Source organism: Sarcophilus harrisii, chromosome 6, assembly GCF_902635505.1.
Source record: "Sarcophilus harrisii chromosome 6, mSarHar1.11, whole genome shotgun sequence".
NCBI classification, from domain to species: Eukaryota; Metazoa; Chordata; class Mammalia; order Dasyuromorphia; family Dasyuridae; genus Sarcophilus; species Sarcophilus harrisii.
In genome coordinates, this window is record NC_045431.1 from 161,039,200 (window position 1) to 161,063,033 (window position 23,834).

At 34.9% G+C, this 23,834-nt stretch overlaps 1 protein-coding gene across 1 annotated transcript in view; it reads left to right on the forward strand.

Moving 5' to 3' along the window:
* Nucleotides 1-20,501, forward strand: part of RASSF6 (Ras association domain family member 6) — a 59,554-nt gene extending 39,053 nt beyond the window's left edge. The window contains exons 5-11 of the mRNA XM_031942251.1: nucleotides 3,953-4,050; nucleotides 8,143-8,327; nucleotides 10,996-11,097; nucleotides 13,668-13,719; nucleotides 18,230-18,348; nucleotides 18,452-18,549; nucleotides 18,639-20,501. Of these exons, the coding sequence (XP_031798111.1) occupies nucleotides 3,953-4,050; nucleotides 8,143-8,327; nucleotides 10,996-11,097; nucleotides 13,668-13,719; nucleotides 18,230-18,348; nucleotides 18,452-18,549; nucleotides 18,639-18,714 (730 nt within the window). The 3' untranslated portion in view covers nucleotides 18,715-20,501. The remainder of the gene's footprint in view (nucleotides 1-3,952; nucleotides 4,051-8,142; nucleotides 8,328-10,995; nucleotides 11,098-13,667; nucleotides 13,720-18,229; nucleotides 18,349-18,451; nucleotides 18,550-18,638) is intronic.
* The last annotated feature ends 3,333 nt before the right edge of the window (nucleotides 20,502-23,834 follow it).

The following is a 23,834-nucleotide window of genomic DNA, read 5'->3' on the forward strand; positions in this document are numbered from 1 at the left end:
CATTTGATTATAATTCTTTAAAGGAATTATGGAGGCAATATGGAATAGAGCCATCCTCAGAGCCATGATGACTTATTTCAGACCCATAATGTCTGAGTGGCCTTGAGTAAGATAATTAGTTGGGTTTTTTTAAGAGTTCATAGATTGTATTCTTTTTAAAATTTTTTTATTATAGATTTTTATTTACAAGTTCTATCCATTAGTAATTTTTCAGTATTGACAATTGCAAAATCTTTTGTTCCAATTTTACCCCTCCTTCTCCCCTCCCTCTCCCCCAGATGGCAGGTTGACCAATACATGTTAAATATGTTAAAGTATAAGTTAAATACAATGTATGTATACATGTCCAAACAGTTATTTTGCTGTACAAAAAGAATCGGACTCTGAAATAGTGTACAATTAGTCTGTGAAGGAAATCAAAAATGCAGAAGGACAAAAATAGAGGGATTAGGAATTCTATGTAGTGGTTCATAGTCTTCTCCCAGAGTTCTTTCACTGGGCGTAGCTGGTTCAGTTCATTACTGCTCCATTGGAACTGATTTGTTTCATCTCATTGTTGAAGATGTAATCATCATATAGTATTGTTGTTGAAGTATATAATGATCTCCTGGTCCTGCTCATTTCACTCAGCATCAGTTCATTTAAGTCTCCAGGCCTTTCTGAAATCATCTTGCTGGTCATTTCTTACAGAACAATAATATTCCAGAATATTCATATACACAATTTATTCAACCATTCTCCAATTGATGGGCATCCACTCAGTTTCCAGTTTCTGGCCACTACAAAGAGGACGGCCACAAACATTCTTGCACATAAAGGTCCCTTTCCCTTCTTTAAGATCTCTTTGGAATATAAGCCCAGTAGTAACACTGCTGGATCAAAGGGTATGTACAGTTTGATAACTTTTTGAGCATAGTTCCAAATCATTCTCCAGAATGGCTGGATGTATTCACAATTCCACCAACAATGTATCAGTGTCCCTGTTTTCGTAGATCCCCTCCAACATTCCGAATGATCTTTTCCTGTCATTCTAGCCAAACTAACAGGTGTATAGTATCTCACAGTTGTCTTAATTTGCATTTCTCTGATTAATAATGACTTGGAGCATCTTTTCATATGGCTAGAAATAGTTTCAATTTCTTCATCTGAGAATTGTCTGTTCATATCCTTTGACCATTTATCAATTGGAGAAGGGCTTGATTTCTTATAAATTAGAGTCAATTCTCTTGGCTGGAAATGAAGCCTTTATCAGAACCTTTGATTATAAAAATGTTTTCCCAGTTTATTGTTTCCCTTCTACTCTGGTCTGCATTAGTTTTGTTTGTACAAAAACTTTTCAATTTGATATAATCAAAAATTTCTATTTTGTGATCAATAATGATCTCTAGTTCTTCTTTGGTCAAAAATTCCTTCCTCTTCTACAGGTCTAAGGGGTAAACTATCCTATGTTCTTCTAATTTATTTATAAACTCATTCTTTATGCCTAGGTCATGAACCCATTTTGACCTTATCTTGGTGTATGGTGTTAAGTGTGGGTCAATGCCTAGTTTCTGCCATACTAATTTCCAATTTTCCCAGCAGTTTTTTTCAAATAATGAGTTCTTATCCCAAAAGCCGGGATCTTTGGGTTTGTCAAACACTAGATTATTAAAGTTATTGACTATTTTGTCCTTTGAATCAATAATTAGTTGTTAATGCTCTAGACAACTAAGATTATAGATGGAAGAAAAGATCTTCTCAATCTGCATTGACAGAGAAAGTTTCCTCAGTCAGGGATTTCTTTGCCAATGAAATAATAGTTGCTTCTTGTGAGCTCCACTGAAGTAGAAATTGTCTTTTATCATTCTTTGTATCTCTAGAGTTTAGCATAATGTCTAATATACAGAAAGTATGTGATAAGTGCTAATTGATTAATCATCCCTTTTTCTAGCCTAGCTAATAAAATTTCTAGTATATACAAGGAATTATATCCATTTGAATATAAATGGCTAAGAATGCTAAGAATTTTCTTTCCTTGTTCATTATATGGCTATTATGTTTTAACTAACTGTTTTGCTATTTCATTTATTATTTTCATGGTCTACAAGTAATTAGAGAATATTCCTCTGGCTAGGGCTCATCTTGCAATTTGAATAATTTCTTTTCCAAGCACCTAACCATGATCCTGGGTAAAAGAGCAAAGTTTTCTAGACAAGGGTTCTCAGGAGTCTTTAGGCAACACTATTTCATTATTTTCTTGGAGCTGGAGCTCTAGCCAGATCCTACTCCAGTCCCTCATCAGGAAGAGTAGATGACTGTGGGTTTTCAAAGACTTTTAAAGAAGTTCTTAAGTTTTTGATAAAATCTATGTCTATTGTTCAAAGACAAGTCTAAGTTGGTTCAAGCAGATTCATCATTACATCGGCTACCAGATAATGAATTTTTTCATCTACCACAGTTAACAAAAATCATCTTTTAAGTTGTAGAGATGTTTTGATCTGCATTTTGAATGGAAGTAAAGTTCCCAACAACAAAAGTACAAATCTTGGAATGATTAAAGACACTGCTGAAACCTTTTTGCTAAGCAAAATCTCCTTTTGGAGATTGAAAACAACTTGAAAAATTGTAATTTTGGTCATAAGAGAATCAACTTTGTCCTTGTCATCAATTTGCAACTTCAACCCAGAACTCACCTATGCCACAGGCTCAGAAGAGGAAACCACCATAATCTCTCATCAGTTCTTCCATGCTTACTATGGCAACTAGGATAACAATATGACTTAAAGGAGAAGGCATCTCTGTTGTGTGAGCTTTCCAAGCTTCCTGGATACTTAGAAGAATGAGGGTAAAGCAGATAAAGTAATGAAGGGTCTGGATGACAACAGAGACGGCTGACTTCTACAAACATGTAATACTCATGGTGATCTGCAAAACCTTCTAGGAGAATAGCTGAGCAGTCAGCTCAGTCCTAATCAGCATCATCCACCCAGCATCACTCTCCACATAGCCCTCTTTCTTGTACCCTCAGATTCTCCAAATTCCCTGTCCCAGGACTAGCCAGAATATTAGATATCTATTGCTCTAATAGATATCTAGGGTCCTCTTCTGCTTTAATAAAGAAATCTTTTTTCCTAGGGGATCATTTTATGTCATCAATGAATCTAAAAGCATTTATTAAATACCTACACAATGCTAGGTGCTGGGCATAAAAAAGGTAAAAATAATGTAGTTACTGCCCTCAAGGAACTTATATTCCATTAGGGGAAACATCACATACCCATGAAAGCATAATTCTTGAACTTCTGCTGCATGTATATAGCTGTGTACTATCAGATTCAAAATCACAAGAGTATCTGATTCATTTACTCACCTGTTCCTTTTACTATAGAGTATTTTAGACATTCAGTGCTCAAGCTATCAAGAACTTCTTTATAGATTGTATTTTACTATATGTGGTAAGAGCATCATGGGATAATGGATAGAGACCAGCTTCAGTTACGAAGATCTGAACTCAAGTCCCACAACTAACACCTACTGGTTGTAGGTTTCCAGGCAAATTATTTAACTTCTTGGTGTCCCTTAAAAATGGGCAGAGAATGGTAAGAACAAGCATGTATTAAGCACTTACTATGTGTATGTGGTTCACCAGCCAGTTACCAAACAACATTGTCAGAGGGAATTTGCTCATCTCGATTCACAATGTATGGCAGAATACTGTATGCCAGTGAAATCTCAAGACCAGTCCAAAACATACAAAAAATAAATACTCATTCAATTTATCAATAGCGATTTGTCATTGGTCATAATAAGTAGTCTTCACAATGGTTGTTGAGACCTCATTTCATCTGAATCTAGCCTTAACATTTTTTCACTCATCCAATTGTCATGGTCTCCTTCCCTATAGGGATTCTATGAATATTAAAGTTTTCTAGGTGTATACACACTCACTGACATAATGGTTGCCTTATTTCAGGGGTATGACTCGCTGGGGAGAATTTGATGATCTCTATCACATCAGTGAACTGGAGAAGAAAAAGAGTTCTGTGTATGAAGCCAAAAATCCCCAAGAAGGTCAGTGTCGTCATTTTCCATGATATGTGTGGGTATTATTTGGAACCTCTGAAATCAGCACTTTTTTATATTACCAGCCAAAAAGTTTACTTGGAAGCCCCCTTCATAATTTGATCTCATAATGCATACCTATGTGTAAAATAACTTTAAAATGCTAATGTAAACTGGTGTTTATAATTTTTGTTATAATGGTGGTTGTTTGGTGTTTTGCAGATCATCACTGTCATTATTACCAATTTTTTTACCTATTGCCTGACTGTTTTCTATATTTCAGCAGGATTGGTGCATATACCTGTTATCGTCCAATGATATTTTTTTCAAAATGTGTGAAGTTTATACATAAATTATAGTAATTTTTACTAATAGCACATTTGATGTCCATTTCTTATTGTCTACTGCTGGTAACTTATTTACAGAGTCTAGGTTGGAGTTTTTCTAATTGTTTATCCAATTTTTTCATTCTTTTTCTTCTTGTTTTTTTCTAAACTTTTTATTTTTGCCTTGACAAGTCAGTGGTCGAAGTATACCCACATAGCTGATTTCAAGACTAACTCCCATTTCAGCAACAATTCCAGTGTCTATCAACTCTTTTTTTTTTTAAGTATTCATAATATAAAGTCATGAGATTTCCATGTAATCTATGTCAGTGGTTTTCTTATTAGTTCTTGAACTTTCCCAAGTATGAGCCTTCTCAACTAATAAGAGTTATTATTTTTTAAGGATTTTTCTCCTCAAAGAGTGACTTGCTGATTAATTTCTACATATTGTATTTTACTATAGGGCAGCTAGGTGGTGCAGTGGATAGAGTGCCAGGATTAGAGTCAGGAAGATTCCTTATTTCAGGGGAATTTGCCTTAGTTTTCTCGTCTGTAAAATTTCCTGGAGAAAAAAATGGCAAACCACTTTAGTGTCTTTGCCAAGAAAACCCCAACTGGGATCATGACGAGTTGGATACAACTGAAGAAATGATAGAACAAAAACAACCCTATTATCTCCTACTAACCATATTTCCAGATTTTTTCAATGATTAAATAGATCTAGAAATTCACAGAGGTTTACTTAGAAGACCTGCTCTAATTTGACCTTCTTATAAATTACTTTGCATTCATCCAAGTCTTAGCCTAATTTAACATTCTGCACCCACTCCTAATTTCAAGAGGTCCTCAAGGAGTTCCTTGCCCATAGCACAGCATGTTTCAATCAATTCTGCCCAATTTTTTCAAGATTATAATCAGCAAATCAATCCTACTACCATAAGCCCTAAGTATGTAACACTATGCAGCAATGACACAATACGACAGTGTTGTATCAAATAATATGTGGCAAATGAATCAAAAGAATCATATGCCAACTGGTAGCAATGAAACAGAAATGATAAGTCCATGACCATGAGAAATGGTTTAAATGAATGTATTTACATACCAACAACCAGTATTTAACTGAGCAAACAACATCTGTTAGGTCAGTCCAACATTTATAAGTGTCAGCTACAACAACAATAAAATACATTTACAGTTGTTGTATTATTGCAATATCCTGTCTGCTTGCCTGCCTTCTTGCTTTTCTCTCTTCTTAGTTCCTTCCCTCTCTCCCTCCATTCACATACAGAATCATACCTTTCTCAGTTGGTGCTCTGCCTAAAGAAATATAAATTTTAGTCACTGAAATCTTACAAGATAATTGGGGGCTTATAAGCTAAACTTATTTTCTCATCTAAATTTATTTATTAAAAATATCTGGGACAATTAACTTTTTTAATAATTATAACTTTTTATTGACAGAATCCATGCCTGGGTAATTTTTTACATTATCCCTTGCACTCACTTTTGTTCCGACTTTTCCCTTCCTTCCCTCCCTCCACCCCCTCCCCCAGATGGCAAGCAGTCCTATACATGCTAAATATGTGGGACAATAAACTCTTGCTTCATGTAGTTTCATTTATGATTTCTTAAAATTCAAAACTGGAAAGCCAGGTTCTGGCTCTCACTGATTGGCCAACAATCGGTCCCATCCTAGGTCTCACTGTGTGTGTGTGTTTACAGGAAGGAAGGGAAGGAAAAAAGGAAAAAAATTTACATTTTTAAACTTTGTTATATATTTAAAAGGAAGAGCAAGATGTACATAACAGATTTGCATTTTTGTGCAAATCACCTTTTAAAATTATACAATGTTATGGAAATGCTTGTTTTTATTCCATAAATTAACAATAAAATAAATATGAAAAAAGAAAAAAATCCAGAAAATTATTTCAAAAGAAAACCAAAATGAACTGAGTTACCTCTCAGTTCAAAGTAGAGAGAAAAATATGGGAAAATAAATAAATATTGTGATGGGGTAGGGGATCTCCAAGGTAGTTTTTGTAGGATCTAAAAATATGAAAGGCAAGTGAGAAAGAAAATAACATTAAAAAAATAATCTGGAGCAAAACAATTAAAACTGAACTTTACAAAATTATAAAGAACAAGGCTGGTCCCAAAGAAGATCTGTGGGAAGCATCTTTGCCTCATCATTTGCAGAGGTGGCAAGTCCATTTGGGTGGAACATCACATATATTTTTAGATATGTTCATTGCTTTAATCAATTTTGCTGATTTCTTTTCTTTTTTCATCTTTTCTATTTTTTAAGATATTATTTGTAATATGGGATGAGTGTAAAGAAGAAAGAGAAAGATACAGGGGGGAAATGAAATAATGAAATAAAAGTTTATTTTTAAAATAATGAGGAGGACAAGCTTCCATATGTAAAGAATCTCAGACATTTCAAAGAACTGTTCTACATGTGATGGTTCTCATGGATAATAGAGTTCATATCATAACAAAGTCCAGAGGTAGTAAGGGACCTTTATGTAATATATCTTTTTCTCAGAGAATGATGAGTTTTGTATTTGGTGCTAATACCAAATTAACAGCCTAGCTGCAGCATTGCCAGGGCCAACCAGGCTGAGATCCTTAAGTGCTTCAATGCTCAGTTCAGTTTCCCACATGAATTTTTATATCTATTGATAAGGACTAACTGCCCAAACAATAACAACAACAAAAACAAAACCTGTATGTATATGTTCTGTCTTTCTGGCTCCAGAGCCTTCCTTCCATCCTTCTCTAGAGGAAAACAAATCTCCTATAAAAATCATCAGACCCCAGTGTTGGGGACCTGAAGTTCTTTCTTTCTTTCTATCTCTCTATCTCTGTCAATCTGTCTGTCTCTACCTCAGTCTCTGTCTCTGTCTCTGTCTCTGTCTCTGTCTCTGTCTCTGTCTCTCTCTCTCTCTCTCTCTCTCTCTCTCTCTCTATATATATATATATATATACATATATATGTATTCACACATACATATATATAAATGTATATATGTAATATTATATTTATATATTAGTAATTATATATATACACATACAGACATGTGCATGTCAAGTGGGAATAAGTTTTAAACAAGGAAATCATAGAAATTAATAGGGGAACCATTCAACTAAACATTGTCACTATAGGAAATAGAATAAGCTCCTCTCCCCTTTCTTAGGAATAATGAAATAAGAGGTAAATAGACCACTTGTCTACTAGTGATGGAGAAGAGCAAATGGAGATATCAGGTACATGATATGGACCACTCCACAATCTGCTGCTTGAACTGGCAAATGATTATTTGACCAAAACTGCTAGAGCTCCACACCAGCATCCCTTTGGCTCCATTATCTCCTCTCAGGATCATCACCAAGTGTTCATCTCCAGTCTTTAACCACTCTCCTACTAAAACTGTCTGAGTAACAATCCCAGCCTTCATCTCTTGAGAGTGACAAAAACAAACAGCTCAGAAGCTTCATGACCTCATACTTTCCTTCCCCTTTTTGAAATCCACCTAAACTCAAGGATATAGGAATTGGGGATACTGACTTTGGATACAAATGTCTGCTTGGCTCCTATTATCATTTCCTGCAAGAAGCAAAGAGGCAAGGGTTACTCTGGATTTCAAACATTAATAATTTAATCATTCTCAGGAACATTTCCATTTTTTTAAACAATTTCTGAAAGGGATTTCAGAAACAATCCAAGAAGCAGGGAAACTGACACAGCCTAACAATCTTGCATTCTCCTTAGATGATATGTCTTATAACAGCAGTACCCTGAAGCCTCAGATGGAGGAGGAACTAGATTCTCCCTTACTATACAGAACAATGAGTGAAGCAACCTTGGTGAGAAAGAAGATAAATTTTGGCAAGATAGAGAGAAGAAATAAACAGAATCACAGAGTATCAATTAATGGCCACTTCTATAACCATGAGGTGAGTTAAAAATAAATGGACAGGGAAGGGGTTGTGAAATTTGGGTTATTGAGTAGGATTTTTTTTGGTTGCCTTTTATGCTTTTGTTTGTTTTTTTTCCTATGAACAAAAATATATTTTTCTCTTCTACCCATGTTCCTTCTCTCAATTAAAAAAAAAAAGAAGGGAGGAAGAAAAGGGGAAAGTAAGGGAAGGGAGAAAGAAAAACCTAAAAAACTCATATTCATATTCAAGGAAAGCAAATTTCCATTTTGGCCATTTCCAAATCATATATCTCATTTTGTACCTTGTGTCCCTCACTTCTCATCAGGAAGTTTGTAATATGTTCTCACACTGGTTTTCTAGAATCATGATTGATAATTGTGTTGATCAGAGTCCTTAGGTCTTTTTAAAATTATTTTGTTTTTATAATGTTGTTACTATTGTATAAACATTATCCTAGAGGATTTTTTTAAACAAATACTGTGGTGAAAAGACCTCATTTTATTGAAGACATGGAAAATAAAATCTCACTTTCAAGGATATAGATATTTGTTAGCATTTCCCAACAGCTATTCTGACCTGATTCTTTCACATTCTACCCTGGGAATCTTTCTAGCAGTATTTCCTGTGAAGTCTGGAGGAATGGAAATTTCCTTTCCATATTCCCTTGATTTTTTGCTCAACTTAGACTTACTCCCAGCTCAGGAATATTTCTTTCAATTTTTCCCCATTTGACCTTCCAAGGATTTACAATGGCCACATGTAAATTCGCCCCACGCTTTTTACTCTTTGTATAATATTTGGTATTTTGGATCAAATAGCACCCACTATATGCTGGGCACTGTTCTAAACAGTCGGGAGATCAAAAAAAAGGAAAAAAATAATCCCTGCTGTAATGACCTTTCATAACAAAATATTTTTCTCCCAGTCCTGGAAGAGACTTAAGAAGTTATGGTAAAAATGATGGATATACCATACAGAGAAAACAATAGCACTGTCTCTTGAAGACAGCCCATTTATAGGCTATAGGATATAGATCATTGTTTATAGATCATGGATCTAGAGTTAAAAGGACCTTAAAAGTCACTGAGTCCAATCTGCTCATTTTCTAGTTGAGGAAACTAAGACCTATACTTAGGGTCTCACAGCTAATAAGTATGGATTAAAGTCTTCCTGACTCAAGTCCAATATTGCATCCACTCCAATGAGCAAACTCTGTGAGGCAAAAACAACGGAAGCAAAAGGCCAAAAGAACTCAATGGATATAAGCATTTATTAAACAACTACTATGTGTTAAGACCAGAGGATACAAAGAAAAGTAAAAGTCAATTTTTGTTCTCAGAGAGACCACAATCTAATAACATATAAACATACATACAAACAATGCACAGAATAAATAAGAAAAATGCACATTATTTCCTAGTTGTAATATAGTATAGCATAAACCATGAAAATGTCATACCAAGCACTCAGGGTACCTATAATTAATTGAATATATGATTCTTTACAGAGTGATCATACAGAAATCCTAAATAAAGATTTTACTCATTGTTCTGATGACCATCCTCTAGTCTCTGTCTATGTTTCTGACTCTATCTCCATCTATCTGTTTCTCTGTCTGTCTTTGATTTTCTCTCTCTTTCTCCTTTCCCTCTCTCTTCATCTTTTCCCGTTTTAATTTTCTTTTTCTCTCCCTCTCTCCCTCTCTCTTTGCTGTTCTCCTCTCCTCCCATTTGTCAATCCACACATACATACACACAAAATCAATGGTACTGAAGATACAAATTCAGCAAATGAAGCAGGTCCAACTTGCAAAGAACTTTATCTGTTTGTCTGTCAGTGTCTATTTATTGCTGCCTGTCTACCCTTTCATATATTTTCATCTCTAAATATCATTTCTCTGTGTACTGCTCAAGCTGTATATCATTTATGTATTCTTAATAAATCATCAGCTCACTTCCCTCTCTGCCCATACATGTCCTTGACAGTGAATTTTATGTCACTTATGATACATAAATCATTATTGGTGATGCACTCTAATATGAAATTGTATTTAACTTTAACAAAGACCTAGCCTAGATATTTAACCTATGACACCATTTTCTTCCCCTCTCATTTGAAACCAAAGTTAAAAAAAAATTAAATCTAGGAACTCTGGGCATATGAAGACAATGTGGAAAGCTTCTGAGATGAAACTAACCACGTCATGAATGGTATGCCCTGTTTTCCTATAGAGACACATAGATGTTCTGGCTAAGGCACAAAAATCAATCTAAGTTAGAAAGAAGAAATTAAAAATGCACCTTCCTCCCTTCTTTGTAGAGTTCCGTCCCATGAATGTTAAGCATTTGCATATCCTATCACACTCAACTGATGGACTACCTAGTTTGGACTAATTGCTTTCCCCTCCTTTTTTTGTTTTATTCTCTGTTACAAATTATGGACCTGCAGGGGGGAAATTAGATGTATATTCAGGAACTGATTATTAAAAATCAATAATCAATTAATATAGCAATATCTTTAAAAAATCAGAATCAAACATTCATGAATTCAGACCTGGTCTATTCTATTACCTTATACCAAGAACTTTCTGTTGCTGATGCTCTGGAGCCCAGAGTATAGATTTTATTCAAACAGAAGAATAAGTTCTTAGGATGTGACTGTAATGTTTATTTTCCCCTTCCAGACATCAATTTTTACTCCAGCCTTTGGATCTGAAACCAAAGTGAGAATAAACAGTAACATGAGAACAGAAGAAGTAATAAAGCAGCTTCTACAAAAATTCAAGGTAAACTTTCCTTTTAAACTCAAGTGAAAATCACTCGTGTGTCTTTTTGTGACTTCTCAGATGCAAAATCCAGGGCAATCTCTGCCATTGGCATTTCTACACCAACAAGCTCAGGGCTTGGTCTGTTGGCATTTCCTGCCTTGCTTCTCTAGATCTGGGTTTCCAATCATCTCAGTTCTTATGGGCAGATGAGGATGTAGGCTTTTCCCCTTCCATCCATCCTTGCTCTGCTTCTCAAAAAATGGTCTAAGCAGTTTCCTTTTATAGTTTTCAAAAAGTTATACCATCATTCACTGTAAGAAAACTTATAAAATTATCTTTACAGAGAAATCATGGGGAAGTGATAAAAGATTCTCCTAGTATCTAGGTCAGCCCTCTCTGATACTTGAAGCTCCCACAGTAGTTACTCCAGGTTAAAGGAACTACATCCTTTAGTAGTAGGTCTACTTTTCAATGTTCTGGGAACCATCCTTTAGTCTCTTATATCCCTTCCTCTCTATCATCTCCATAGCATGGGTCTACTCTCAGTATCTTATTAATGTAATTATTTTTTCTCTCATAAACCAGAAGATATAATTGGCTCAAAGCAAAGTCAGATAATGAAATAGCAAAGCAAGAAAAGTCATAATAGACTATTAACAAGGGCATATTATCTTACAACACACTATCAATGGGAAGGAAAGCATTTATGTAGAGATAGCTAATGGAGAATACATTCAAAAGGAAGATATGTAACCAGGATACATGCATGGAAGGGCAAGTTATGCCATCCTCCCAGAACTCAGATATCTTTTTAATGATCTCAATGGCCCTGTTCCTCCTTGAGCATGGTAGACAATCACAGTCCTCTCAACTCTTGTTTTGCCGCTAGACTGATGGCTCTGAAGAAGAAAATGAGTTTAATAACTTTGCACAGCTCTGCCCCACTTAAATCCAATTCATAGCAACTCAGCCATCACTCTCATGAGGGTCGTTGATCCTCAAAATAAATGACAACAAACAATTTCCACTATTCCCCACTGGTGAGTGCTAAACATATAGGCTCAACTCTGCCTTTATCTCACCATCTTATGTGACTTATATTTCCTGGATACAAAGTCTCTATGGGGCAATGATATTTTCTAACAGCTTTTGAACTTTTCTTTTATCTCTAGTAGGCTAGGATATGTAGTTAAGACCTCTCCCTGATAAGATGCTGATTGCTATTTAGTCCCTGCTACCAGTCATTTAGTAAACATTTATTGACTGTCTGCTTTGTGCCAGCACTGTGTTAAGAGTATAAAAGACGCCACTGGGAAGTGAATTGAGCTTTAATGTTGGAGTCAGGATTCCTGAATTCAAATGTGATCTCAGACACTTAACTAATTGTGTGACTGGACAAGTCACTTAATTTATGCCTGCCTCAGTTTCCTCAGTTTATTAAATGGATACCTCTCTTGTGGGGTTGTGACGAGGATCAAATGAGTTGATATTTATATTCTTAGCACAGTTTCTGGTACATAGTAGATATTATTATAAATATATATTCCCTTCCCTTCTCTTTCCCCCAAAAGATAGTCCTTGTTCTCAAGGACCTCATAGTCTAAACAGAGTCAACATGCGAGCAATTTTATGCAAACAAGATTTGTCCAGGATAAATTGGAAATAATTAATCAGTGGAAGGAAAGCCAGGAGAGCTAAGAGTAGGTATAATAAGGGTTATCATATCTAAGTAATTAAGAAGGGCTCTCCCAGACTAAGAGGAAGCTTTTTAGACTTCTCTTTCCAGGTGGACCAAAGACCATGGTTTCTGGAAACTATCTAGCTTCTGGCTTTATATATTCCTAAAATTCTCCAGGCTTAGCACCCAAATGATTTGGAGTCAGAGCAAAAGATAAGCTCAGAAACACTAGTCTTTCTCTGTCTAGTCTTTCTTTTTCCTTCCAAGGCCCTTGTCTTTACTATTCATATCTGTTGAAAACAAAACCCCATTTGGTTCCTTATTTTGACTAATGAAGGGAAAAAAATAAAACCTTTCTCCTGAAAATGCTAAAAGTTGGTAGTAGTTCATCCAGGCTCAGTGAATAGAGTAGTAGACCTCAAGTGAAAAAAATCTGAGTTCAAGTCTGGTCTCAAGCACTGCCCATCTGTGTGACCCTAGGCTTGACTTTACAATCCTGACTCAGTTTCCTCATCTGTATAATGGGGATAATAATAGCACCAACCCTAAAGAGTTCCTGTGAGAATCAAATGATACAATATTTGTAAAGGCCTTCACAAAAACCTTTATGAAGATATTCAGAAAGTTAGGCTTTGGCTTTTCTTAGGATTTTGGATCTTTTTGGATATTCTCCTTATCAGTCTCAATGAATCTCTACTGGGCATTTCCAACAGTAGCAGATGAGCTACTTGTGCACACCAGACCTTTCTCTGCCAGAGCAAACCTTATGAACTCCCCTGTACTCATATCCTTGGAATTATCCCCAAATTTAGGACAGAGTTCCACACTGATACATGAAAGTTAACTAAAATATTTTTACACAACAGAAAATCATGTTTTTTTAATAGATTGTTTTGTTTTTGTTTAACAGATTGAAAATAACCCCCAGGATTTTGCTCTTTATATCATCTATGCAACTGGAGGTAAGAAAAAAAATAATTCAAATTATCTGGTTCTTTCATAAGTCCTTCTTTTAGAAGATATTGGGTTTTTTTGTTTTTGTTGTAACTAATAAGCAAGGCAGATGGCAGAGTTGGTTTTTTTTCTATTAAAAATGGGAGATGTTGGCATTTTGTGCCATGGTCTTATATTTAGGGCAATCTAGGATTCCATAGACTCCAATTTATTTGAAAACATACAAGAGACAAGACAATATTTGGAGCTATCAACTAAACGTCATTTTTTAGAAGGATAAAACACAGTATTTTTCAAATGGAGATCAGAACCCTTAGGAAATCTCCAGTGCCAGGTTTCAGGTCTTATTAAGACTTGAGTTGAGTAATGACCTCTTATTATGTCAGCTCTTAACTCTATATGCCCCACTTCTTATACACTCCCGAGGATAGCAGCCAAATAGTATAGTAGATGGAACCCCAGACGTGGAGTCAGAAAGAACCTAATTCAAATCCTGCCTCTGTCTAGAAGGGATAGAAGAGACAAGTAAATACCCTCTTGCCCTAATTAAACCAATAGGTTGCAAGGAAAGTTGAAAAGGGGCTGAATGCTTGGTACTTACTAAGCTCATGATGTGTGAAGAGAATGATATAACCAAAGACCCAAAATCAGAGGTAATATGGAAAGTGCTGAAATAAAAAAGTGTTTGGGGAGGGGAAGGAGGGAAAAAAAAAGTGGTTATTGGATTAAAAGAAAAATTGTGATTTATAAAATGCAAGAGAGACCCAAACACAGATAAATCAATCACTATTCTTGGGGCTCAGTGAAATGACAAATGATAAACTCCAGAAATAAGTCATATTGTGTAGAATCTGTCACAATCCAGCCATGTTTCTTGATCAGTAGAGAAGTCATACCTTTAGAGTCCTGCTTTATTTTGTCTTGGTCTCCAGGAGTAGTGGAAGAGTCCCAGGTCAGCTTCCTTATATATAAGATGAGACATTTGGACCAAAAGACTTCAAAATTTCTCTTTACTTCTAAATACTTGACAATGCCAGAATCCAAAGCTGAGCTTTTCTCAATTTGTGGATAAATCCACTATGAAACTCAATAGTTTATTCTTTCAGCTGAATGGACTTCTCCTACTGTTGGTCACAAATGTGAATTATGTTTTCATAGAGATGAGTGAGACACTCAAGTTTTAAGAGTAAAGAAACTCATATGCAAAAATAAATTAGAGACTACTAAAAATAAGCCAAAGTGTATTATTTACTTTTGAAAGTTAGGGAGAACGAAAAATATGATTAAAATAGGTCCCATAAATTCTCACTTCCATTTTTTACCGCTACCTCCCATAGTACCTCCTACCAAGTAGGCACAATAAGCTTTTGTTGAATTTAATTCAATTGATTTGAAAAGTATTGTGCATTGCTTGATCCCAAAATGTCTGTATATCATATGGGCACATGCTGCCCCCAACTTCCCCGTCGGGATACCCAGCTGCTTCAGCTAGGCTAGTTTGTCTGTCCTTTGGGTAACCATTGATTAATGGGTGGTAAGAATAGCTGCCTCTGCCACAAGAGTTGTTTCCCCAAATTATGGGTATAAAGGATGAGTTGGAAGCAAGACTAGTGAGTGATCTGGGAGGTCTAGAGGAACAAACACTTCCCTTTCTTAAATGGAAAGATATTTAATTTCACTATTTTGATAAGGAAACATCTAAAATATTCTTTATTTTCTTTTTTGTTAAGCTTTTTATTTTCCCTCTTTTAAAAATAATAATAGTTTTTTATTTTTCAAAGTACATGCAAAGATAGTTTTCAACATCTACCTTTGTAAAACCTTGTGTTCCAAATTTTTCTCCTTCCCTTCCCTCCTCCCCTAGGCAGCAAGTTAATTCAATATAGGTTAAACATGTACAATTCTTCTAAACATATTTCAACATTTACCATGCTGCACAAAAAATCAAATTAAAAAGGGAAAAAATGAGAAAGGAAAAAAAGGTGAAACTACTATGCTGTGATACACATTCAGACTTCATAGTCTTCCCTCTGGATGTGGATGACTCTTTCTATCACAAGTTTATTGGACTTGTCTTGAATCATCTCACTGTTGAAAAGAGCCAAGTCTGTCACAGTTGATCATCACATAATCTTGTTGTTGCTGTGTACAATGTTCTTTTGGTTCTAGGTACCTCACTCAGCATCAGTTCATGTAAATCTTTCCAGGATTTTCTGAAATCAGCCTGCTCATCATTTTGTGTAGAACAATAATATTTCACAACATTCATATACCACAAAGGCCTCATTTCCAAAATATATAGAGAACTGACTCTAATTTATAAGAAACCAAGCCATTCTCCAATTGATAAATGGTCAAAGGATATGAACAGACAATTTTCAGATGATGAAATTGAAATTATTACCACTCATATGAAAGAATGTTCCAAATCATTATTAATCAGAGAAATGCAAATTAAGACAACTCTGAGACACCACTACACACCTATCAAATTGGCTAAGATGACAGGAAAAAATAATGATTGTTGGAGGGGATGCGGGAAAACTGGGACACTGATACATTGTTGGTGGAGCTGTGAACGAATCCAACCATTCTGGAGAGCAATCTGGAATTATGCCCAAAAAGTTATCAAACTGTGATCCAGCAGTGATCCCTTTGATCCAGCAGTGTTTCTACTGGGCTTATACCCCAAGGAGATACTAAAGAAGGGAAAGGGACCTGTATGTGCCAAAATGTTTGTGGCAGCCCTGTTTGTAGTGGCTAGAAGCTGGAAACTCAGTGGATGTCCATCAATTGGAGAATGGTTGGGTAAATTGTGGTATATGAATGTTATGGAATATTATTGTTCTGTAAGAAATGACCAGCAGGATGAATACAGAGAGGCTTGGAGAGAATTACATGAATTGATGCTAAGTGAAATTAGCAGAATCAAGAGATCATTATATATGTCAACAACAATACTGTATGAAGATGTAATCTGATGGAAGTGGATTTCTTTGACAAAGAGACCTAATTCAGTTTCGATTGATCAATGATGGACAGAAGCAGTTAAACCCAAAGAAAAAACACTGGGAAATAAATGTAATCTGTTTGCATTTTTGTTTTTCTTCCCGGGTTATTTCTACCTTCTGAATCCAATTCTCCTTGTGCAACAAGAAAACTGTTTGGATCTGCACACATACATTGTATCTAGGATATACTACGACATATTCAATATATATAGGACTGCTTGCCATCTAGGGGAGGGGGTGGAGGGTGGGAGGGAAAAATCGGAACAGAAGTGAGTGCAAAGGATAATGTTGTTAAAAAAAAATTTACCCTGGCATGGGTTCTGTCAATAAAAAGTTACTATAATAAAAAATAAAAAAAAATTCATATACCACAATTTATTCAGCCATTCCCCAATTGATGGGCATCCACTTAATTTCCAGTACCTTGCCACTACAAAAAGGGTTGCTATAAATTGTTTTGCACAAGTGGGTTCTTTTCCCCTTTTTATGATCGATTTGGGAATATTCTCTATTTTCTTAACCCTGAGTTCTCTTTGATGAGTTGAAGAACAAAAACAAAAACAAAACAAAAAAAGAACTTCATTCCTTTCTCCCTCACTTCAACCACAAAAGACTACCTGTATGTTTTGTTTTAATTTTGAAGCTTCCCCCCTCCATATTACCCTCATATCTCTTCCTCTCCTCCCTACTCAGCAAATCTTCACTTGTAACAAAGATTTTTATAAAGAGAAGAAAAACGGATTAGTGAAATCTTCCCAAATTAGCTAAGGCTAGCACCATGTAAAATAGTTCCTAACCATAATCCCCAACCTCTAAAAGTAAGGAAGAAAGATGTATTTCTAAGTTTTTCTTCAAAGGCAAGCTTCTTGGTCATTATAATTACCTAATGTTTAGTTTGGATTGTTTCATTTCTAATGTTGTATCAATCAATCAGTGAACATTTTTATTAAGTACCTGATATATGGCAGACAATATTAAGCACTAGGGATACAAAAAAAGAGGCAAAATACAGTCTCTGCCCTCAAGAAATTTAAAATCTTAGCATATATTTTAACATGTCTAACATATATTGGATTACCTGTCATCTAGGAGGGGGGCGGGTAGGGGGAAAGGAGGGGAAAATTTGGAACACAAGATTTTGCAAGGGTCAATGTTGAAAAATAATCCATGCATATATTTTGGAAATAAAAAGCTTTAATAAAAAAAAGTTTTAAAATCTAATGGAAGAGACAACATTTAAGCAAATCTATACAAAGCAATCTAGAGCAGTTGGGGAAAGATTCCAATTAAAAAATATAATTTTAATTGAGACTTAAGTCAATGTGGTCTATTATTTTCCTAGTTCTATTGATTTCTCTCTATTCATATAAGTTCTTTCAGTTTTTAAAAATCTTCCTATACTTCTCTGAATTCTTCACATTCATCATTTTTAAAGCATGGTTAATAATAACATTCTTGTACCACATTTTGCTTAACTTACTTGTCTATTCCTCAACCTTGTTTTCAGAAAAGAGACGTCTAAAGAAGACAGACATTCCCTTATTAGAGAGGCTTTTGCAGGGTCCCTCACAAAGGAATGCCAGAATTTTCCTCATGGACCAAGATGCAGAAGAAATCAGCAGTGATGTATGAGATAACATTATCTAGAATTTTTTTGTTGTTGTTGGCTTGCTTTGGGACTCAATGCTTCTCACAAATGTGATTTTTTTTTTGTCTTTCCATTTCTTAGGTGGCTGAATACATTCACTGTCACCTTTCTTTTTTGGAATCAATCCTTCAAAGATTAAATGAAGAAGAAGCACGAGAAATTAAAAAAATAACAACAAAGTAAGTAGAAATCTTTATGTTAATTTCATTTGGTTTTGCTACCACACCAAAGTACAGTTAAATATTTTTTTTTCTTTTTTACTTTTCAGATTCAAAACAGAGAAAGCTTTTATATTAAAACATCTTCAGAATAAAATGATAGTAAAAACAGAGACAACTGTATAGTGCAATAAACACCCATGAATCAAAAACTTCAACCAAATAAAAAGTATTTGCATACTTAATGAGAACATGTATATTGTAGGTACATGCATTACTATAGAAACTTCAAGCTTGTAGAAAATCAACTGACCAGGAAATTTTATTTCCATATGAAGAGATGAAGTTGCCTTTATGTTATACTTGATGCTTTTATATAATATTTGGTCCACTATTTATTCTGAAAATTAGATTTCCAGAATAGTACTCATTTTTTTTTCAGTTAGAGAGGCATTTTTATATAGTGTGAATTTAAAATGTCTTCCTTAGCCTGAATTTTGTCAACTTTTGCAAGAAATGACAAATGAAATGGAAATTAAAGACTGAAAACACTTTTTTTTTAAAAAAAAGAGATGGATTCTTTATGTTGTAAAGAAATTTACTTTTGATACAATATGAATGGAATTTATAGATCACTGATGACCCTTGGGCTTTCACAAAAATGAGGATGATCTTGCAAACTGGCAAGTAAACTTCTATTATATGTGTGTAATCCTGCTAAAACTCCAGAGGACCAAAGACCACAAGCACTTAGTAAACTGCAATATCTACAAGTGTTCCTTTTCCGGAGTTACTGGGTTTTTGATTCCTTTGGCCTGAAGGAACTTCGTATAAGCAGCATTACATCTGGTAAAAGACCTTATCAGAAATTCACAAAGCTGTCTCTATTATTGTTTTTCAGAGCTGATTTTTGAAACACAAAAGAAATTCTGAAAACATAATAGGAGTTTGGGAGTTGTTGTTGTTATTAATAGTTGTTAGTGTCATCCACAACAATTTTTTTAAGCAATTCTTTGTAAGGGTCAATAGGCCTTTTTCTTAATCTACCTCTACTTTTATTTGTCATGGATATTGTCTAAAAAATTTTTCTAAAACATTTTATTTGTGATGTAGACTAGAGCTCTGTATGATAAGTACACAGCTGGAAAAGTACTTTTTTTAAATATTAAAACATATATCACAATTGTTTCAAAAACATAATTCTAAATTATCACCAAAATACAGACTAAACAAGAGTGTGTTTGTATACATTAAATTATATTAAAACCTCCTTATATAGTATAATGTGTGTGACTGGGCTTTCATTACTCTGTTTATTTTTTGGTAACTATCAAGGAAAAGATATCCACTTGTTAAATGTGAGGCTAAAAATATAAACTATAACTCATAGTGGTCTAATTTATATATATAGATAATATGCACTATATGCAATTCTTATCCTCAAGGAGCTCACATTTTCATGGAAAATATAGCATGCAAATGACAATTTCTGTATAAAATATATGCAGTCTAAATATAGGGACACCTCATAAAGAAAGCATTAGCGGAGGGAAGTAGGGCAAGACAAGGTCCCTGATAAAGCTCTGAGATTTGAGCTGAATCTCAAAGGAGGACTAGCTCAAGGAGGTAGAGGTGAAAAGTATTCCAGCAGGAGGATCACCAATACAAAAACTTAGACTTGAAAAATAGTGTTTCACATGTGAGGAATAGCAAGAAACTCATGTAGCTGGACAACAGAGAATGTGAAAAGGAGAAAATGTAAGAAAAAAAGAAAGAAAGGGAGCTAAACTATTTCATTGATCCTGAAAGTGACCAAAAACTACTAAAGTTTATTAAGTTAGAGACATGACATGCTCCAACCTGAACTTTCAAAAAATCTCTTTGGCACCTGAATCAAGGATGAATTAATATGGGAAGAAATTTTTTAATTAAAGGTTTTTATTTTTCAAAACATATGCATGGATAATTCTTCAACCTTAACCCTTGCAAATTCATGTGTTCCAATTTTTCCCTGCCTTTCTCTAACCCCTTCCCTAGATGGCAAGTAATCTAATATATGTTAAACATGGTAGAAATGTATGTTGAATATTTATACAATTATCTTGTTGCCCAAGAAAATAAAATCAAACTGGAAAAAAATTAAAAAGAAAATAAAATGCCAGCAAACAACAACAAAAAGAGTGAAAATGCTATGTTGTGAACCACACTGGGTTATGAGAAGAGATTTGAGGCAGGGAGACTGAGTTATTGCAAAAGTCCAGGCTGCAGGTGATAGGGATCTGTATTAGGGTGATGTCTGTATGAATGGTGAGAAGGGGATATATACAAGAGATATTGTGAAGAAATAAATGAGCGAAATTTGACAGTGGATTAGATGGACCTATGACATGACTGAAAGGGAGAATTCATATATGACACTGAAATTGTAAGCCTGGAAAACAGACTTACCCAGGCTCACAGTAGTATCTGAGGCCAGATTTGAACTCTGAAAGATGAGTCTTCCTGACTCCTGGCCCAACATTCTATCCATTGGACCATCTAGTTGTTCTGGAAAAGCCATACTTTGGAACAGTTTTCATTTGAAAGATGTGTTTGATACTCAGATCGCACATGATTTGCAAGGAAGTGAAGATACTCACTGCAAAAGACTTTCTCAAGGCATGTGGAAAAGGAGCAGAGATGTAGAGTGAAATCTACCAAGACTAACAAGTGAGGTTTTGGGAGTTTTCAGTTTGTTATGGGGTTTTATGCTCAGAAATTACCTCTAATAGGAAGACAAGCCTAAGCCATGTTTGGGTTCTGGGAGATGAGGATTTTGGAGAAATTGCTTGGACAGTTGAGAGCAGAAGTCAAAGAGAAATAGCTTCCTACCTATCCCAGAAAATGTTTCTTATTTTGATGTTTTTAATATCAATCCTGTGATGGAAATTATAACTCTAATTTTTTCTGTAATCTAAATATATTATTTTTTAATAAAACTTTTTTATTTACAAAGCATATGCATGGGTAATTTTTCCAACATTTACCCTTGCAAAACTTTTTGTTCTAAATTTTCTCCTCCTTCCACCTATCCCCTCCTCTAGTTGGCAAGTAGTCCATATATGTATAACTTATTTAATAGTTGTTTGTCAATGTGTAGCAACGAGTCTTATGTGTTTTAAGTATTTATTTTGTAGAGAAATAAATAAATGATTATCATACACCTAATCTTTGTATATAGAGTTTCTTTGTAGAAACAACCCTGACAGATCTTCTTTGGGGAAACCCTACACATGAACCATCTGAACTTTGTTTAAGTTATTATCCCTGGAATTCTACTCTGTTGGAGTGTTGGAGGCAGAGTGAGTAAATCTCAACCCAGAAATTAAAGGAAAACCTGATCCCTCTCTTCTGGGCTAAATTACTCCCATGGCTAACTCCCAGTCAGTGTGAGCCAAAAACTGGGACTTCTTAGTGGGATAACATCTCTCAGCTTCCAAATCTGTTCATCTCTCTACACATCTCCTTTTTTTATGGATGCTAAGTTTAGCAACTTCAGTACCTTCAGAATTTAGCCCTCAAACCAAAAGTAGGAAGAAAAGACCTCCAACGTCTAAGCTAGCTATCCTACAGCCTAACTAGTTTAACCCAGGACTTCTTAAACATTTTCCTCATGACCCCTTTCCACCCACTTTTGTGACTCCTACATTCAGTTACACAACACCATAGAGGAGTATGATCCACAATATAAGAAGCTTTGCTTTTAGCCTATCACTGAGAGTCTTAGTGACTTGTTTAATAACTGGAAGAAGAAAAAAAGAAGCAGCTGCCAAACTACATGCTTATATTCTCAACTTGATTTTTAAAATAATCCTTTTATATCCAGAGAGAGGATAGCTTTAATGAAAACATGAGAATAGAATAGACAAGTTTTTATAAACAAGTATTTTCCTACATCTTCACAGTTTGCTGAATAAACTATAGCATAAAGAAAATCTTTATGTCTCTTTTTGGTTAATTTCATAAAATCATCTGACTAAATAGAGCAAAAAGTAGTTTTAAATGCTTTTCTTAAATGAGATATTTCAAATATGTTAAACTCATAGATTTTAGGATGTGACAACAAATGATTGTTCAAGCATTCTCTGAATATTATTAAGCAAATCATAAAACAGGGAATTCTATCCTCACTAAAATCACTTTTTAGGGTCATCAAAGCTCAAGTGGCACAGTGAATAGAGTAAGAAATGAAGTCAGAAAGATTAGTCCAAATCGTGCTTCAGACACTTACTAACTGTATGATCATAGGCAAGTCACTTAACCCCTTTCAGCCTCAGTTTCCTCATCTGTAAAAGGTTTTGTGAACTATATTAAGATTTAGCTCTACAAATGCTATCTATTATGCTCTGCACAAAGTCCCTTTGAAAGGGGAATCCCCATGGATATCAAATTTCTCTAAAAATTCTCTTTTGTAGATAATATTGTTATGATCACATCAAGCTTCAGAACTCCATAGGACCCTTATATCAAATCCAAGATCTTTGGAACAGTGGTATAGTGGAATGGCAACTGATTGGAATTAGATTCAAACCACATTTCTGATGCTAGCTCCCTATGTGAAACCTTTAATATTCTCCCAGTAGTGCAATGTGATTGACAAATCACATATATATGTATATGTATGTATGTATTCCCATACAAAGAGGTGAGCAGATCATGCAAGGAGAACAGAGAATACCTCATATCTACCTACAATGATGTTCAGAAAATGGGATAGAAAACAAAGGAAAATTCCCCAATACGTTAGGGACATCTTTTCTGGAGGATTTATGGGAGGACAGACAGGAATTAGATAGGATAAGAAAGCTTAGTGAAGAATTTTGACCTGTACCCAATAAAGTCCTGGGTCCATTAAAGAAACAGACAATTCTTACTAAACTTGTTTAGCTAGTTTCCCAGCCCACAGCTGATTACAAGTAGAACAGAGAGCAAAAGGGACTGTTAAAGGGTGAACAAGGACCCTGAGAGATTACTAAGAAACTAAAAGTCAGAAAAAAAGACAGGCTAGAGAGGAAAGAAAGAAAAAGAAAAAAAGAAAGGAAGGAAAAGAAAGGAAAGGAAACTCAGTTTCCTCAACTGTAAAATAAGTTGGAGAAGGAAATGACAAACCATTTCAGTACCTTTGCCAAGAAAATCCCAAATGGGGTCATGAGTCCCACAGGACTGAACAAAAGCAAGAGCTGAATTACTATTCTGTAGCCTAAATCTTGTAAATTCTGATAAATATTACATTTCATGAGAGAGATAACACAATAACAAGATTTTCG